At 37.3% G+C, this 20749-nt stretch overlaps 1 protein-coding gene across 2 annotated transcripts in view; it reads right to left on the reverse strand.

The window, feature by feature from the left end:
• Positions 1-20749, reverse strand: part of PRKN (parkin RBR E3 ubiquitin protein ligase) — an 802017-nt gene that overhangs the window by 366506 nt on the left and 414762 nt on the right. For both annotated transcript variants that reach the window (XM_075499098.1, XM_075499097.1), the window contains one exon: positions 14238-14353. In XM_075499098.1, the coding sequence (XP_075355213.1) occupies positions 14238-14353 (116 nt within the window). The remainder of the gene's footprint in view (positions 1-14237; positions 14354-20749) is intronic.

Below are 20749 nucleotides of genomic sequence, written 5' to 3' on the forward strand. Positions count from 1 at the left end.
AAAATTAGATTTCTGAAAGTAAAGTTCCAGTAAGACAATATAGGCATTATAAAAATTGTGGAATAATTATAACCCAGTAAAAAAGTGGACAAAATACCCTATTCAAGCAAAAAAAATCCCCCCAAAAAAAATCCAAACAGCTTTCCTGGCTTTGTTTAAAGAAATCCACCAGCCAAAGAAATATAATGAAGCAAGCAGCTGAAACAAAAATGGATCACATAGTTAAGCTGCTAAAGAAAGAAGGGAGAGAGTTACCCTAGGCTGACATTACTTGACGATCAGTTGTCTCCCAAGAGTGATTCAAATGAGGAAATCTTACTGATGGAAAGAAGCTTTAAATGGCTGTTAATACCATCCTGGCCTGTAATTCCTAACAATGATCATGGAATTTTCACTGGAAATTTAGGGGAGAAAGACTACAAAGGTTTCAGCAGACTCAAAAAAGAGATGAATGGTTCTGAAGCAAGATGGTAACCACCAGAGTGACCGAGGCATGAGAAGGTAACCAGTTCTTCCTGAGAAGCAGCTTAACTACCTTGCCATTCACACCTGTAGGACCTGGTAGGGACCAGTTTATCTAGCTGCATTATCATGACCATTCTTCACTAGCCATAGAGACCATGAGTACTTAGAGTCACAATCCTTACTTGAAAGTTCCTCTACTCCTAGAGACCATTACACTTACCTTTGAAAGACGGTGAAGCAATAAAAGCTTTCAAGAAAAATGAGTTTGATTTAATCCTATTGCAGGATTTTTATTTCCTTTTAAAATAAGTCTTTTTAAACACGATTAGCAGATACACACACAAAAATATGCCCCTACAAAACTATAACAACTGTTTTGGCTGAAATTATGGATATATTTGAAGTACAAGACAGAAGAAGAGCTATTTCTTGAAAACTCAATGACGGAAGTCTTTAAAATGCTTTTTCTCTCTCCTTACTTCGGTATTTTACTTGAAACACAAGATGAAATTACAAATGCATGGAACTAAATAAATGACTTTCTGAAGCTGTTTTATCTTTATGTAACCAGACTGAACCATATTGCAGCTTCACTCTCATCACATGCTTCCTGATCAGGACATGGTCTGATTCCTTTTGAGGCATATATACCAAAAGTGAATAAATATAACTTCTTTTGCCAGAAAATCCAATACAAGTCAGCCAGTTTGGAAGCTCTGGAGGGAGCAAAGGCATAGTCTTGCTTATGAGTATAGTTCACGATTGACATCAGCATTGTCAATCTGTTTGCAAGAACAGGTTGGCCAGATTCATAGAGGTAACATCTCTGGGTGCAGTCAGCTTTGCTGTAGAGAGTATCTCAAAAGGCTGGTCCTGGGTTTTTTGGCAGCTGTTTGTATGATGCTGGCTTTAGTGATCACAGAGAATGTACCTTACAGGAAGAGGTTTGGCTGTTCTTTTTGTTGCTGTGAACAAAACAAGAAGAAGAAATAGGAACTGAATTTGCAATTTGAAAAATGCAAATGGTATTTGCATGCCAAAAGAGCACTGTCTCTGGTTCCTACTTTTACCAGAAATACGGGCAGATTTGTCTCCTGTTCAAAGTGAACTAAGCATAGTGTAATTACTGAGGAGGAAAAATGTTTAAAAACGTAATGCACTTCAAATACCTAAAAATTGCTTATAGAGAAGAAAGCAAGACAAAGGAAGAAACAAGTACATATACTTATGTATTTATGTATGTATATAAGCACATATATGTGTGTATATATGTATACATATGTATTATATATAAATACGTATGAAGAAATTAATCAAAGCTCCATTTTGCTTAATAAACATGTAGGAATACATACACTTAAAGTGACACAGAACTGAAACCGACTTAGAGGAGGGTTTTGTTAAGGTTTATAGTTGTAGAAAAACCCTGAGGAAGCTCTGAAATCTTTGCACAAAGCAGCAGCATTTATGCTAACTCATGTATTCAGCAAGTAGGCATCATTATTCTCTTATCTTGCTATCTAGCAATGCATGCTTTCTCTACTATTTTAATCACTATTCACTAATACTGAACTCTTCCCTTAGCGTTTCCAACCACAGCCACAATTGATCTCCAGAGATCACCTGTAAGATATAACTTTCTCTTGCAGAGAAGACCTATCAGTGTAATTGGAGAAATGATGTTAAAAAAAATTGAAAACCTTTTGATGGACAACTGTACTTGTTTTCATCCTGTTTACTGCACTTCAGTGTATGCTGATAAGAAATTACTTTAAACTAAAATAAACATCTCAAGTGAAAGTGGAAGACTTAGCATAGGAGTTTGTACCAATATAAAAATGTGTTTTAATTGGTGCCATTTTTCTTGTTGTATTCTTACACTGACTTGCTAGTGCAACTATCACTACCATTTACAAACTTGTACTGGGAAAATGATCATTCCCTTAATGGTCTCCATTTTCATCAGTCTTCAGATGTCTGCAGGCTGCTGTCTTAATGTGTAACAGACATTGCCTGAACTTAACAAGAAAACCCCTGTGATTTATTTCTTGTCATTTTCAAACCACATTGCAAATCAGCATCTTTTTCCACCAAGTTCATAACAGTTATTTATAAACAGTTTTAACTTGACTCTGTCTATGTTTCAAGTTCCACCAGGGGACTGATTTCATTTTCATTGTCCCTGCTTGACCTTGGCCTGGAAATTTCCTTTCTAAGGAAAATTTAGCTGCATTGATATCTTAGTCGATAATTAATTTAGTCCATCACATCACAAGTTACACTAAAATGTTTACTATCATTTATCATTATACAATATTGATACTGTTAGAAGTACAAAACTGGTAAGTTTTAAAGTAAACATGTATTTAAGTTTATTAAATGAAGTTTTATGCAAATACATTCATTTGGAGGAAGAAGGAATTTCTCTGCAGAAGATCTAAGAAAGTTAGAAGCCTACTGGTTTCTCTTACAGAAGAAAATACAGAACAGACTCTGTGAGACTGGCTTCAGAAATTGTCTCGTCTTCAGAGTCAACATTTAACAACATCCAAAAATGGATGAAAGAAAAAGCTGAGGAAGAAAAAGAGGAAGAAAAGAGGAAGAAAAAGCTGTGAAGGATCATGAGCTGCTAAGGAAAAAAAAAAGTATTTCTAGCTAATAAATTCCATTAAAGTTCCATCAATTGCTTTCAAATTATTACAAGACTGTAATGCACTAAGAGAGCTTTGCATGCTCAGTTGTTCATAACTGTCAATAGAAAATGTGTGAACTACTTTCCTTACACTGATGTCAGCTCAGTACAGTGCTATGCCAGTTTATTCTACACCATGGTTTATAGAGAAATAAAACAATAATTGTGCCCATTTATTACACATATATAAACAAACATATTTCTTGAACATATCTCTGAATCCCTCCTTGTTCTCCCAGACAAAATTTTGTACCTATACGTCCCTGAAATTGATACACATCCGAAATATGATTCTAGAATTTGGGATTAGTTCATTGACCCAGACATCTATTGAAAGCAATATGTATACACTTGCCCTCAAATTTCATACATATTGTTATTTTCCTAAAATATTTACTTGAATTAGGTGTTTATGGAACCTGATAACAGTCCCTACTGAGCTATTACACAGAGGAATTGAATGGCTATTAAAGACATTACCTAGGACAATAGTTACTGTTCCATATTAGATCATTAAGTGACTCTATGAAGTGTCAAGCAACCCTTAATAAAGTTCATGTGACAGGTTCTCTGTCTTATGAATAGTCCTTTATGTGTTTGATTTCAGAAATTACATCCTGGTACTTTTGCCTGATACAGCTATTTCCAATTTTTGCAAAGTTTCTGCAAATTAAAATTATTCTGCCATGTGCGTATTTAGGTTTTTGCTGTCAGGCTGCTTCATTCTTTCTCTAATATTCTCACTCTTATTTCTTTATGCTGTAAATGCCAGCTACATCTTCCACAAGCACTTTTTTTTTTCTTTCCATTTTTTGCTAAATTACAATAATAAGACTTTGACAATACTGCTATAGCAGATGTCAGTGATCTTGCTATGGTTTTATGACTCAAAAATAACCTAGAAAAAATGAACCACAGTGGAAAGCAAATGTTCATGTTACTTTTTTATCTATAGAGCTTTATAAACCTAAATATACAGAATATTTATTTTTCTGTGTACCTAAAGCTACAGTTCTATTCATTCATGTAGATTTTATCCAAGACACAGCAGCCTAAAAGGTTTATTCAATTATCAATGCAAATGCTAACAAATTACTAACTCTTTATGACTTTGTCAGAAATGGATTTAATAGCTCTGTTTCTTCCATGTTAGACAATTGTCTGTGTCATCTTCCAAACATTAGGCTCTAATGGACTTAGTGTTCATCATTTTTCAATGCCCTTTATAGTAGTGTTTAGAGATTTACTTATTTTTATTTGACTTCTGCTTCAATAAACAGCCTACACTCTCTATATCTTTTTCAGTTCATTGAGTTGTCTATACCTTCTTCATTTCTTTTGTCCTAGTGGAATGCACTTCTTTCCTAATCAACAGTTGATGATAATGGACTAAAAAGTCCTCAAAACTAAACTCAATTAAATAGATACTCATTAGTAGCAACTAAAATAACTTCTGTTCTACATATGTTCTTTCTCTCTAGGACACTGAAAATAAAGAATAAAACAAAAAGGAGAGGGATAAAACTGAAATTGGGAAAATGAAATTGAGGAGATGTACTGTATCGCATATGAAGTTAGAAATGCACGTTACAGAAATCAATTCACAATAGAAATAAAATTTAGTTGTGATTGTTTCAAATACTCCTAGCAGTGGCTGTTTCAAAAACAGTTAAACATATCAAAATTCATATATACCTATATGTACAAACATATGTATGTGTAAAAAATCAGCAGTGAGTCAAGACATTCCCTTCCATGACTCCTTCCTACCTGTGATAAGTTCTTTCAGTTAAGCAGAAAATGAATGCAATTTTCTGCCTTTACTTTTTCTGCTGATGTTGAGTTAATCAGGACAGAGTAGTTCTACCTCCAATTAGCACGAGAGTGGCTGAGAAGAGGTCGTGGCTGGGAAGGTCAGAAAGATATAACAATAAGTACATTCCTCATTTGATACTGTGGACTGTCTCTCAGGGATGTGTTAGACTTCCAGTCTGCCCCAATACAGTAGGAACAATACCTAACTGTGAGTAAAATGGGAAGCAGAGCAACATTCTTCACAAAATCAGCTTCTTAGAGAAATAAATGAACATATATGTTTAAAAGACATGTTAGGTTTTTTCATATATGCTATCAAGCCATATGTGTACATATACATTTTTGTGTATATATACACAACTAAAATACAATGCTTTATCTGAACCACATTTGAAAACAATTTTCACACAATAAAGACACGTTATTTCTCTATACTTAACTTCATTTCCAAAGAACATTTATCTGTCTCCCATCTTCCACCAATGATTAATGACACATTGAATGTTAGTTACTAAATGTCAATTCATTAAAAACATTAAAGCAGTGACATTTTTTTTAAAAGGGCAGACTTCTCATTGTTGCACTTGATTTTGTAAAATTTTCTTCAGCTGTCACATTCACATTCAATTCCTTATTGTTGCCTATTTTTAAAATATTATAAAAGAAAGCCAGAAAGAGTAAAAGGCAATGGTCTAACAGCTCTCAGCTTACTGAAGTGTAAGGTTAGCCAAATGGCCAGTGGCTCAGCAGACAGCAGCAGATGAAGTTCCTCCACAAAACCTTCCCATAATACTTCAGTTGAGACCTGAAAGGAACATCTCTCTGCAATTTGTTCACCTTGTTCCTTCAGACCCCAGGTCTCTACTGAGATTATTAGGCTTGCTAATTAGTATCACCAGTGATGGAGAGTCTTTGAAATATGGATATCTCTCCAAAGACAACTGGATTGTGACTTCCAATAACGTTTCTCACAGGTCACTATACTGCTATCACATGGTGATAATAACCAGCTATTACTAACCTTGCCCTGGAGCAAAACAAACCAGAGACGAAAACCTTTGTCTTCCATGTTAAGGAATTACTTTTTAAAAGAGAAGAAAGTCACAAACACTTGAACCTGCAAACATGTATGACAGAAAAGGCATTCTGTGGGCTTGCAAGTTTCAAAAATGTCTCTTTGAACAACATTTCACAAACATGAGCTACTCTGCTTTTCTTAGACACTGCAAAAAAATTCTAACTTCTATATTTAAACTTACGGCACTTGCACAAAAAATATATTCATTAGCTAACACTTTTCACTGATTGCTCATATGCAAGTAGTCATACTCTTAGGCTTCCTCAAAATATTTTGGAAGTGAGGTCCACCAAATTTTGCATGTGGTATACTTGAATACCTGACACATTTCAGTTTTAAAACTATTAATTCATCCAAATACATTTAAACTATTAAGTCTTTGTGTCTTGCAACATGCATTAAAATACATAAGCCAAGAAATCTGCAAAAACAGCTCACCGTATTAAACATGCCATAAATAAGAATGGCAGAGAAGATACACCTAATATAGAGCCTACTGATAATATTCTGCAATCTGCAGGCTTTAGATGAAACCACAAAGAAGGGAAAGTAGGCAGGTTTTCTTCTCTCAGATAGAGAGAAAAGAAGTTCATGTTTTACATTTAGCAAAGGAGACAACTGAGGTTGCATAAAATCCTCCTCACTTGTCCCCTACCAGCAAAAGACCTGTACAACATGACAGTGCAATAGCTTCGCCAACCTATTCCTTTCTTCACAAATCTGTAGAAGCTGGAAGATGTCTCACTGAGATGCCGTTGCAGTGCAGATCTTAATAGATTCAGAGGCAAAACAGTAAGAATTGTAATGCTATTCTGTCATTGCCATAGGGGGCTGCTGTATACTAGTGATTACCGCTCAAGGGAAAGGTTAAGGCAACTGAATTTCATGCACGAGGCCCATCTTCCAGAAGCCCATGGTACAAGTGTTTGTGTCTAAAACCCATGGTGTGTGCTACTAAAGAAATTAAGGTCACTTACTGGCATTATTAGATTTTGTTCACGTTTCAGATACCAACAAAAGTGCCAACAAAATGTTTTCTCTGCACAGTTTTGCTTGTATCAGAACGCAAATATTACAGCTGTAATAATCAGTATTCTATAGGCTACCTTATAGGGGAAAACAAAAAAGCTCTAAACCAATTAGTAACAGTTCTTAGTTTAATATCTGATTAATTTCTTACTTTAAATAAGTGATTCTTAAGAAATCCCATTAATTTCAGGAGAGTTAGGAGAGAAAGCAGTAGGCATTGTCCCTGATGGTCCTAATACTTAGACAAACTAGATTTAATTCTTAATGTAACCTTTTCCCACTCCTCTTTGAACCACTCAAGGTATATAAAGACAACAGAATGTAACAGGCAGCGATTTGGAGCAGAGACCACATTATCAACACAGGTAACAGAGAAGGAAAACGTACTTTAAAAAAGATGAGCTAAACATAGATTTAATAACTTGCTTGGATTATAATGGTCCAAGGGGTAATTTTAGGATCCTATACCCCAGAAGCAAAGAGAAATAGCAATTATAAGTCTAGAATAAGGTGCTATTTACTCTTCTGACAAACATCACATGGGCAATGTCTTTTAATGGACACAGTCTGCATTTTGATCTCGGAAGGGAACAGAAGGTCCCTGGTAAAACTCTCTTCAAATAACAGCAAAATTGACCTGAATCAAATCTGTAGGACAGCTTCTTCACTTTGAAAATGTTTACAGTTCAGATATGGATCCTTATCAGAAGCTGAATTTTGCAGATTGTTGCTTCAGTTGTAACATTTGAATCAAATCATGAAACTAAAGATTCTGGAATTATTTGTATTTTAAAGGTTTTGAATACCATGGCAGACCTGCTACCTCATATACTTTTTGTCATATGCACTGCTGTATTCCTCCTCTGATATTCTTTCCCATTTTATTGTAAATCCAGACTGCACTAATACCAGCTATTTACAGAAAGAAAGAAAGGTAAGGCAAGTTATTTCAGATGTTTCTAAACAATCTTTTAAACTGTAATAGAAGAAATATTTTACTTCAAAGCAATGTACAACGTTAATGCGCAATATGGGACAGCATGTGGTGGTCAATAAGGAACTTGGAACACCTTCTATATCAACAATAAAATCATGAAGATCAAAATCAAAAATAATTACATTACAAAAATCCTAATCCCCATAATAACCTTGGGAAGTTGGTCTTCCCTTGGCAGGTAAAATCCACAACTGAAAATCATTCACATAGATATTTATCGAGAAGCAAATGATTCTATCCCTTACCAATTTGGAAATACTACCCCATAAAAATGAAGTTCATGATTCTCAGTCCTGACTCTACAGTAATGGAAATGAGTGAGTAGGTGTGATAGTGGGATGGCACAAACTGCTGCTGGAGGGAAAATTTTTGTAAATCGTACTTTTTCTTCAGAAAAAAATAGACTGAAAAAAAAGATGGCTGATTAAGAGCTAGTGAGAAGCTTAGGAGGCTCAAAGTAGTCCCACCAGAACCAGATTAACACACAGTTATCCCTAACGACTTGCAGAGCCATTCATTCTTTATTGACTGAAGCAGAACAAAGCTGTCTACTGAATTTCTAACAGGACTTCCTATAGTACATTCCCTTTGAGTTTTTCCCTCCAAGTACTGACCTTCTCCAAAACTCTCCTGCCCATGGAGTCTAATGGGATCACAGTCTGAATTGATTCGGCTGAAAAGAATTATGACAAAGACCTTACATCACGGTTACCCTCAAAGAACATCTAGCATATGCACTTCTAACTCTCACCACTAGCAAAATGAAGCTCTCACTTCAACTATAGTATTAGCAAGTCCGAATAGCAGAAAAACATATTACAAGATTCCATTGTCTAAACAAAACAAAACAATTTTCTGTTCAAGATTATGAAGTAGGGATTTATTTGATACAAAATTCTGGTGACACAACAGCAAATATTTCTTTTGGAGAATTCTTTCTACCTATTAAGTGACAGCAAGCCCTATATATCATTTACACTCATCTGTATCTGTTGGAAGCTAAAAATAATAGTGCCTTTAGGAGCTGTACCCTACCTAGTTTGTGAAAGATGACGTGAGGCACTTCTGTTCTGCACATTTTATTTTTACACTGCTTAACTCTGCTGTTATTCCTGAGCCTGATTTATGGGTACCCTGGGGTACTCCTAACCCCTTTTGATGTTGTTTCTACTGGAAACAGTTGACAAAAGCAGATCTCCCCTTGAGGATTGCACAGTTTTAGTATTTGTTTCAACTTTCAGCCATTTGCTCAACCTATTAAGGGCTTCTTCAAAGACATAAAATAGCAACCCATCACCTTGAATGCTACAGAAAAAAATAAATGCATAAAGGCTGCCAATTCACACTAACTCTGCTGTAGATAAGGAGAATACATTGGAAGGCATTACACTACATGGAATACTGCCTATGGATTTAGCATAACCCTACAAGGATATTTGGCTCTGAAGTATTTAACTCCGTTGGTCAGAGCTGCATGAAAATATTCACATCAAATATAAACCCAAGGCAAACAGAAAGTGTGCCTAATGTAAACTTGAGAATAAAACTTGGCAATAGGCTTAAATATTACTTCCACTTTGTATTTTTTCTATATACCATAGAGTACACTACTACTTAAATACAATTTTTATGAGTTCTGCAAACCTTGCTAAAACCATAGATATGCTGTGCCAAGAATCTTGGAGCTAAACTGCTCTGCCTGTGGTGGTCTACCTGTCCATGATAAATGGATGGAAACAACTAGAGAAAGGGTATATCTTGTTGCAAACAATAATATTTAAGAAATACATGTAAGTAGTACCTGGTTATCATCTTTTCCTGTTTAAATTTTTTCAGCAAAAAGGAAGAAAAATGTATTTTGAAGAACAGATACAAAATTTTTTTTTACTGTAGTGAAGCTAATACAAATTAATAGTTAATGTACCAAATACAGTTATTCCTCTTTTCCACCTAAATTGCTATAGAATGATGAAGGTAGGTTTCACAAAATACTACAAACTGCAGAGTGCCCTGGATGTTACTTTTCAACTGCATAGGAGTCCTAAAAGGTAATCACCAGCACAAATACATATAGTCAGCTAAATGTTTAACTAAAGTAAAAAGGTTATGGGTATTTGTGTAGTTTCTTTGAGTTATATATAAATATTCCAAGAATGGCAGGTTGGAGAAAAGAATTAGAAATTAAAAAAACTGAGCAAAGAGTTCATAAGTAGCCCAAGAATTTACAATGACCTTTGTGCAACACTGATAATTCATTTAATTGTCTGATCTCAAGCTCTTCACAAAATGGGCTTACCTTTGACCATCCTTGCAACTGGAAAAAAAGAAAATCAGAAATAGAAACTAAAATAATTTATTTCACAGCTTTAATTTGAAAATCATTTCATTCACCCAGAGATACATGTGAAATTATACTTTGACAACTCACAAGACTGGCCATACAATAAATGAAATAGAGTAAAGTCTTCTTGGTACCTCAGTTCTTTGATCACCTACAAATGTTTAGTATTACACAAAACTGCATAATAGACTTTTATGGCTTTAAAAATCAAACTTCTGAAAGATAATCAGCATTCAATGTATGGATACATTCTCAAAACTTCAGAGTTATCACAGAAATGTGTATCAATATTTTGATATGATGAGACAGAACAATTTTCTTCCATTTTAGTTCCTCTAATGTTGTCTAGAGAAGGGGGGTTTAGACAGTATTTTTTTCTTATTTGTTTTCTTCTTTTTTTGTGGTTTTTCTCTCTCTATTAAAAAAAAAAAAAAAAAAGAGGAGAGCGTAACAAAAACACAGTAGGTTGTCAGGAACAGACAACTTTTCCTGCAGTCTAGAAATACTCAGAGGTCTTGAGAACCCAGTGGACACAGGTCATGGCGATAGGTACTGTTTATGCCACGAAGCTCACTTGTTAGTTCAGCAGTTTTACCCCTTCATTGTACTTCATGGTGTTTGGTGACCTCTTTTGATGCTTCCCGAGCCCTACACAAGGAATACGAGGACATGAATAACCCTTTTCCATGCCATCTTCTCGCTAGGATAAAAAGTATACTTTCTATTGCAGATCTAGTCTCAGCAATGAGCCTTTGGGTTTCAGCATCAAGATTATCCCAAGCTGGCTGTGATGAAGAACCAGGCTACCTATCCCAGTACTGTGTGTAGGATATCTGTCAGTCATTGCCATTTGGCTTGGGATCAGGGGTCAGCCGTTGGCCCCCTGTCATTTAGCAGTACAGACACATACTAGGGCCCTGCACTGCAGTAAGCCAAATCATTCCTCTGGCCCAGTGAATTGTTAGAAGGGACAGGAGAACTAGCCACTTATAAGTAGTTTAGTCTGCACCCTTGCTGTAAAATGCTGAGGTACCAATTTGACAGAGACTGGTATTTGGCCTTCAGCTTGCACCTCGGAGCCAGTTCTGTAAATATACCACAGAGGATGCTGCCAAAATCAGCTCTTTCCAGAAGACACATCATATGAATTAGTACAGACTTCAAGTATCCCTTGCAACTTCTCTCTTGACCAACAACTAACACAATTCTCTTTGGTATACATTTTCATGTAAGGAACAGTGCTACCTGCACTGAGGCAGAGTCAAAGAACAATAGTTTCATCTTAGTTAACCATGAAAGAGAAGAGGAACTGAAATAATATTGTCTACTTCCTGCTGATTTCATCTCGTGCAGTTCCACAGGCCAGTACAAAAGACCTTCTCATGGGTGAGGGGAGATTAGGAGGTGTGCAAGAGAACAGAGGTCACTCACAAAATCTTATGAAGCATACGATAAGGCAGAAGAGAGAATATCCTCTTCATCTTTCACTGCATCACTTGAGGAAGGAGAGAGGAAACCTACATCTATAGCTCTAGGAAGTATGAGAAGTCAAATTCTGGCTACATAAATGTGTTAGTGCATTTACAACCTTTAAAACTGCAAGAAGGCTGCTGGAGTACTCTCCTGCTCACTCTTGGGATAACTGATTTCACTGCCTCCTGCCAAAAAATTAATCCCATGGCCTACAAGACATACTGAGTCAGAAGAGTATTCCCCTGACTTTTTGGAGACTGAAGGGGACACAACTTCTCTGTAGGCTGTTTTTATAATATCTACCATCTAATCCTCTTCTCATGCCACAGGCTTCAGAGATCTTGCTATGATCAAATAAAATCTGTCAGCCATTTAGAAAACTAAACTGAACTCTCATTATCTAAAAAGTATCTCTGTGCTCCATAACAGAAGACAAACCTATTTATGAACAACTGAATCTGCTACACAAAATAAAGAGAAGACTGAAAGACTTATTATGTGTATAAGTAACTTCAAAGAACCTGTTGACCCCGTCATGGATAGATGACTAGGAATTCCTAGTGCCCTGTCAGATGCTCAAGCACCCAAATCCTACCCTGTTTCTTAGGGTACTGGGTCAGAACTCCTACAAACTTTCAGAAATAAAATACTTTTAAGATCACCTAATGGCACCTCAGAAGGGGTCCTGTAAGCTAGAAAGAATCTGAACAGCCCGAGGCCAACAGGAAGATGTGTCTTCCTTCCCTGTTTAGTGTATAAATCCAATAAGCTTGTTCATAAAGAAATATCCCCAGATTGTATCCTGAGCTAAAAGTCTACTGAAACTTAGGTCTCCCATAGTTATTTGATGCCTTAATTTAAATTAATGAGAATTGATACGCTTTTCTGACATGTCAATAAATAGTCCCACTAAACTTTACTAGTAAAGTTCAGGAAGCCAATAGTTAGTCCTGGGAACAGTTCAGTGAAGCAAATCCAGAAAATTAAGTCTTACCTCTTTCTTTCCTTTGGAATTTTGCCACAAAACAGAGCAAAAAATTACAGCTTCATGAATGTGGGTGAATAGGTCTGTACTGAATATACCAATTCAGGAAAACGTCAACATATCCATTTAAAATTTGATTGAAATAATTATAACCAGTTCTCAAGACTAAGTAAGCATATTTATGGCTGATATTCTTCTCTCTTGTTCTTGGGAAAAAGAGAAAGCTGGGCTCAGAATGGAAACTTCACATTATCCTTAATTACAGAGAGGTTAATAGTGCTGCATACCTAACCATTGGGAACAAGATATCCAAGTAATTCAGCATGTACTGTCTGCAAGGCAGTCTCTGAAAGAGGTACACGGTAACACTGTAAGTGCTGTGTATATGGGAAGTGATGGACAGCATACTCTTCAATGAGCAATTAACTTTTAATCTCTAAATAAGACTCTTTCTTGAGCCAAATACTGTCAGCAACCAATCAGCTGCTATCAATGCAGTAGCATGCAAGCACAACATAATATAATTATACTATGTCTGGGATAGAATCAGAACAACCACCTATTATTTTCAATAGGAAGTTTACATCCAGGAATCCAGCTTTTCTTCCCCCAAAAGATATCTCCTAACAGTTTCATTCACACTTCCTGCTATCCTATAAGATTTTTCTAAATTCTTTCTTCTATTGCAAAATGCAGACCAATCAATAGCAATACTTAGAGTGTATAACATGGTGTTATTAGTTTTGAGGTTCCACCTCAAAACATCTCCTAATCAGTAGATAAATGTGTTTCAGGTAATTCTTCACAACAATGGTAAGCTGTCTTTCTCGGGCAACTGGTTTTTAATCCATGCATTTGCAAGTAATGGTATGCTCGAATGTATGTGCCCAAATACCATACAGTAAGATGGATTACAGTATTTAAAACTGCAATAAACAAGAACGCGAGAACAGATGCATCATAAGAAATTTTGCTTCGATTTATAAAACAAGCACCAAAAAGTTCCTTTCTGCAGGAACAGTTTGTCCCCCTCAAAGTCGTGCTTTCATTCACTGGCTCTTAAATACAGACTAGCAGCAAAGATCTACACACTTATGACACTATCTTGAGCACCTGAGGTCGTACTTAGAACTTAAGCAGTCAGATTTCCACCTGCAACTCAACAAAGGTAGAAAAGTATAAATCGTAATCATACCAGCAAAACAAAGAACACACTTGAAGATGTGGCCCGTTTTCCACCATGATACCAGGGGAAAAAATGTTTAAAACGGAAAACCAGCTGAGGGAAAAAAGCTCTTTGAAAATGATAAGTACTCTGAAGCACTGAGACTGTGCATCTCTGACGCTTTTCGTTGTACTCACCTAATATCTGTGCATGTTATACAAGTGATACAGCGACTGTTTGTTGTAACGAGGTTCAAAGCCACAGATGTTTCACTGTCAGTGGTTGGGTGTGCTCCACATTTAAAGTAAAACTCCTGAAATATTGAAGGAGAGATAAAGAAAAGATTACATACCTGCCACTCATGTCCTCCCTTTATCTTAGGCTAACTGACATTCGAGACAACAGACAAATCACCACTGCCAACAGAAAAGGAGGACAATCATTAGGAAAGGTTTACAAGGAATTCCTTGCAAAAATACCAGTCTAGGTGTGTATTTTGTTCAGTGATTTCCCTAGCGAAGAAGATACCTACTTGTCTACTAATTTGATATCAGTGTGATACGTTCCATTATTTTCTGGTTTTATAGAAAAAAAAAAATTACTTCATCATCTTGACTTCATCTAAGTATAGTCATCAAAGGCAGAATACTAAGCATTGTCACTATGTATTAATATTTCCACATATTTTTTTGTTACAGATGTTACCATTTTCTGAACTCCAGAACACAGAATTTTAACACTAAATTAGTAAAGTCTGGCCTTGGTTTTGTGATGTTGGAAACCTATATGATACAATTTTACCATCATATTAAAGGGAAGCTCTAGCTCTCTTGGGACACATATTACAGTTGCAATTATATATTATATTGTGTTTGAATTAAGTTGCTTTAGTCCATACCACTCTATATAGCCTCTTAGCCTGCTTTCATTAGCATAATACTTTTTACACAACTGTGTGCTTTGTTCTCTTTTCTATTGCACCCCAGGGAAAGCCATACTAATCATGCCGTGCTTTGATGAGGTTTTGTTATAAGAGATTGTTTTAAATGTCCAAATCGCTCTATGCATATGTAAATAAAAGCAGTCTGAAGACATATGCTTTGCAATAGGAGCCACAGATGACAGTTTGCAGTTTCTTTATTCCTATGAGACCTTTTTTCCAGTATCAAATTGTGTAAGTTTGTAATGAAAACATTAAGACTGGTATAAATGAACTGTGAATTGGAAGGTAAGGGTATAAAAGCATCAGAAGAAATGACGAGAACAAGGCATAAAAGAACGACAGGTGTTGATGACATCAAGATATTAAGAACACAGATGATTCTTGAGACACCCAGACTGGGGGGGGGGGGGGGGGGGGGGATCCTTAAACAAAAAGATAAAAAGGAAAAAAAAAGGAATAAACTGCAGTAGGAGAAAGAGACACAGAGACAGTGAATAAATCAGCAGCATCTCCTAATGACTCACAGAGGTGGGACAGGATGAAGGAAAAAAAATTACAGTCACTGTCAACTTCTTTAGGGTGCAAAAGTCATATCCAAACCCAGCATTAAGAACAACCCAAAAACCATGAAAAAAACTTGCTAGGTGGCATTTCCTAGTGTCACCCCAAGTTCCTAGCTAGACTACCTGGACACATATTTTAGTACTTGTCAGTATATGAATACAAGAGAGTGAGCATGGCTGAATGAAATCAGTTTTGTTTAATACAAAATCACCTTCCCCTCTATATAGCCTTGCGCTGAGATTTACTACAATCAGTCCAGAAAAAGCTCTTTCTCATTGCCTTGAGCCTTGCAGTAGGGAGTTCTTCACCTGCAAAACAGCTGTCAATTACTACTTTTTTCTCAGTGGTGATCATTTAGATATATTGTGCATTTCTACATGAGACAAATACAGTACTATGCAGTAATACCTCTAAGGTGGAATCTGGTAACTGGGATATGACAAGTATTAATACAACCTTCCTCCTAGGTTAGTCCATCCTGCTTCTCAGAGAAGCACTGATATATGCAATAGATTCAACACAAATAAAATATTCAAATTCCACTATAAGTTAAGGACTCATTGTCTGAAGCATGTATTAGCAGCAGTTTAAGAGAGTTAAGGGGTGAGAGGACAGTTTCAAGGCAAGCCTATTTTTAAAACAAAGTAATTGCTCACAAAACTTTTGAAGTAGTCACCTGTAGATATTTACATAGAGCTAACTTTTTTTAATAACTAAATCATATTTCTGTCCTATTTCATAACATCAGGAAGTAGTCCCAAGCAAGAAAATATGCTTAAAGTCATCCTTAGACAAGACTTTAGACCTTCCATGTATTTTCTCTTGTTCAAGACCCAGTTATGCACAGCTTTTAAATATCAGCTCAACTTGAAGCATTTCAGCAGTTGACTATGAGTCAACGGAACTACACGTTCATCTGGAGTACATGAAAACCTTACACAATCTGAAACTTTAATTTATTTTCAACCTTTAAAATTGTATCCATTAATCTTTGTATTATTTGCTAATAGGTTTTGGAGCTTGGGTTTTCCTTGCCCTTTAATTTGATTTTACTTTTGTTTAAGTTAAATGGTAAGAAGGATTTATTTCAATGCAGGAGAAGTCTTGAAAATATCTCCTTGCTTCAGTATATCTTCTGCATACAACTAAGAGAATATTGACAACTCACTACTCCAGAACAGATAAACTGTGGGCAAGGAAACATACAAAAGAAAAATAATTTTTGATAAAATTACTTACCCACTATAATAAAAATTTCTTTGGGTCACAAGCAAAAATAAAAAAGAGTAATAAAGGAATTAAGCTCTAAAACACTTGAAAAAGCTTTAGACTTAATTTTTTTTCCTAAAGAGCGTCTGTTTGATGATTCTAATTGCTTTTGATAATACCTCACAATGGCTATAAGTTTCTCATCATAAAAGCTGTTTAATGAAAATGGAAGGGAAATAAAGCAATACATTTCTTATTCCATACTCTAAGATGTATGGAATATTGCCTACAAGTAAGGAGGAAAAAAAAAAAATCCCAAAATACTTTCTCTGTAGAGTTAGGAAAATTACTTCTCTATACTTCTGTTTATCAGCCCAAAAACTGCTTTAAGAAAATTCCTCTACTAATTATATTTACGATGTGCTTTGGTGATGCTGAATGGAGAACATTATGGAATGTGAAAATACTATTTGAAATAACAAAAGAAAATATTGCCACTCTCCAAAACTATTCATTGAAAGACTCCCTGCTTGATTAAACTGCAATTAAAGAAATAGCAAATCTTAATATTAAATGCAAACAAAACAGAGGGCTCAGTAAAATTATAGAAAAAAAATCCCTCAAGATTATATGTCAAGTATTTGTTCAGAAGAAATCTTCAAGATTAAAGAATAAAAAAAGTAATTTATAACAAGTGCGTTGAGACTAGCAATACAGTAAAACTAACCCATTTATAAAATGTTTAGCCTTGCAAAAACGAAAGGTATCAACCCACACAATGCACAATTCTATAAAATCAACACAACAGTCTATGTCTGTAAGCCTGAGACATCAGTGCAGTGATGGGAGTTCAGAAATACAGGGAGAGATTAGAATTTGAAAAACTCAGTATGCTGAGTGCCTGACAGTTCTGGTGTAGTGTGGACTGCATTCCCACATTTTTTTTTTAATCATAGTAATACACATTCCAATTGTTTGAAGGCTTTTATAAGTCATGAATTCAATTAGGTTTCCAGTTGCAAACAAAAATATATGTGGCCTGGTTTTACACATTGTGTAAATAAAAAAATCCACAAGCATTTATTTGTACATCTACCAGATTTCCAAGAGACTTAACGTATTTCTCATGATGCAAGCAAAACTTTTCATGCCAGGGCATGTATGTATGAAGTCATGAAGAAAGATAACGCATCAGCACAAGTTGCTTCTCAACTGATCCCAGCAATGAAATTGCTGAGCGTAAAATATAAGGGTGAAGAGTTTAGCCACTTCTCACTCTCCAGCCTTGCATGCCATTGGGCATGTAAATGTAGCTATTCTTTTATTTAGTCTTTCACCCAGTGTATGACAGCCTAAGGAGAGAAAATTTGCTGGATTGTTTAATCTAAATCATTTATGTTCCAAGGTTAATCTCCAAACAGGTGTAGAGACCTTGGAGCCAGCCAGTTTAGGACTAACCCTCTAATTTTGCCACAGACTGTCACACTCATACAAGCAGTTGTTACTTCTTAAGGTTGACATCAAACTGTCTCTCTGTACTTAACTTATGTTATGCTATATGAGACAATACTTTCAGAATTTTAACCTTCTAATAATTTAAAAAAACCCCAAACTTACAGAACAACATAAAAGGGATGCGCAAAAATTCATGCACTCTATGTCACTATCTGTTGTAATTTAGCCCCAGTCGGTAATTAAGCACCACACATCTGCTCGCTCACCCTCCCCGCCCCGGTGGGATGGGGGAGAGAATCAGAAGAGCGAAAGTAAGAAAACTCATGGGTTGACATAAGAATAGTTTAATAATCAGAACAAAATAATAATAGTAATAATAAATTGTAACCAGAAGGAAAACAACAAGAGAGGAAGAGAGGAACAAAACCCAGGAAAAAAAACAAGCGATACAACTGCTCACCACCCGCCAACCGATGCCCATCCCTGAGCAGCGATTGCTACCCCTCAGCCAACTCCCCCCAGTTTGTATACTGAGCATGATGTCATATAGTATGGAATACCCCTTTGGCCAGTTTGGATCAACTCTCCTGGCTGTGCCCCCTCCCAGCTTCTTCTGCACCTGGCAGAGCAGGGAAAGCTGAAAAGTCCTTGACCAGTGTAAGCATTACTCAGCAACAACTAAAACATCAGTGTGTTATCAACATTATTCTCATACTAAATCCGAAGCACAGCACTATACCAGCTACTAGGAAGAAAATTAACTCTATCCCAGCCGAAACCAGGACACTATCTGACCACTTCTAAAATTTTCAGGGAGAAAATTAGAAGGGCCAAAGCTGAGCTAAAGCTCAATCTGGTTGCTGCTGTAAAAGACAACAAAAAATACTTCTTCAAATACATTAGCAGCAAAAGGAGAGCTAAGGAGAATCTCCAGCCCCTAGTAGATGCGGGAGGGAACACAGTGACCAAGGATGAGGAAAAGGCTGAGGTACTTAATGCCTTCTTTGCCTCAGTCTTTAATAGCAGGGCCCATTGTTCTCTGGGTACCCAGCCCCTGGAGTTGGAAGACAGGGACGGGGACCAGAATGGAGCCCCCATAATCCAGGGGGAAATGGTGAGTGACCTGCTGCACCACTTAGACACTCACAAGTCTATGGGGCCTGATGAGATCCACCCGAGAGTACTGAGGGAACTGGCAGAAGTGCTCACCAAGCCCCTTTCCATCATTTACCAGCAGTCCTGGCTAACTGGGGAGGTCCCAGCTGACTGGAGATTAGCGAATGTGACACCCATCTACAAGAAGGGCCAGAAGGAGGACCCGGGGAACTACAGGCCTGTCAGCCTGACCTCGGTGCCGGGGAAGCTGATGGAGCAGATCATCCTGAGTGCTATCACACGGCATGTAGAGGATAACCAAGGGATCAAGCCCAGCCAGCATGGGTTCAGGAAAGGCAGGTCCTGCTTGACCAACCTGATCTCCTTCTACAACAAGGTGACCCACCTAGTAGATGAGGGGAAGGCTGTGGATGTTGTCTATCTAGACTTCAGTAAAGCCTTTGACACGGTTTCCCACAGCATTCTCCTGGAGAAACTGGCTGCTCATGGCTTGGACGGGCATACTCTTCACCAGGTAAAAAACAGTCTGGATGGCTGGGCCCAAGAGTTGTGGTGAATGGAGTTAAATCCAGTTGGAAGCTGGTCACAAGTGGCGTCCCCCAGGGCTCAGTTTTGGGGCCAGTTCTTTTTAATCTATCAATGATCTGGACGAGGGGATCGAGTGCACCCTCAGTAATTTTGCAGATTACGCCAAGTTGTGCGGGAGTGTTGATCTGCTTGAGGGTAGGAAGGCTCTACAGAGGGACCTGGACAGGCTGGATCGATGGGCCGAGGCCAATTGTATGAGGTTCAAGAAGGCCAAGTACCAGGTCCTGCACTTGGGCCACAGCAACCCCATGCAACACTACAGGCTTGGGGAAGAGTGGCTGGAAAGCTGCCAGGCAGAAAAGGACCTGGGGGTGTTGGTTGACAGCCAGCTGAATATGAGCCAGCAGTGTGCCCAGGTGGCCAAGAAAGCCAATGGCATCCTGGCTTGTATCAAAAATAGCGTGGCCAGCAGGACTAGGGAAGTGATCGTGCCCCTGTACTCGGCCCTGGTGAGGCCGCACCTCGAATACTGTGTTCAGTTTTGGGCTATAAGAGAGACATTGAGGTGCTGGAGCGTGTCCAGAGAAGGGCAACGAAGCTGGTGAAGAGTCTAGAGCAGAAGTCTGATGAGGAGCGGCTGAGGGAACTGGGGTTGTTTAGCCTGGAGAAAAGGAGGCTGAGGGGAGACCTTATTGCTCTCTACAACTACCTGAAAGGAGGCTGTAGAGAGGTGGGGGTCGGTCTCTTCTGCCATGTAACAAGTGATAGGACAAGAGGAAATGGCCTCAAGTTGCACCAGGGGAGGTTTAGACTGGATATTAGGAAATTTTACTTCACTGAAAGGGTTATCAAGCATTGGAAGAGGCTGCCCAGGGAAGTGGTTGAGTCTCCATC

Source organism: Mycteria americana, chromosome 3, assembly GCF_035582795.1.
Source record: "Mycteria americana isolate JAX WOST 10 ecotype Jacksonville Zoo and Gardens chromosome 3, USCA_MyAme_1.0, whole genome shotgun sequence".
Classification (NCBI taxonomy): Eukaryota; Metazoa; Chordata; class Aves; order Ciconiiformes; family Ciconiidae; genus Mycteria; species Mycteria americana.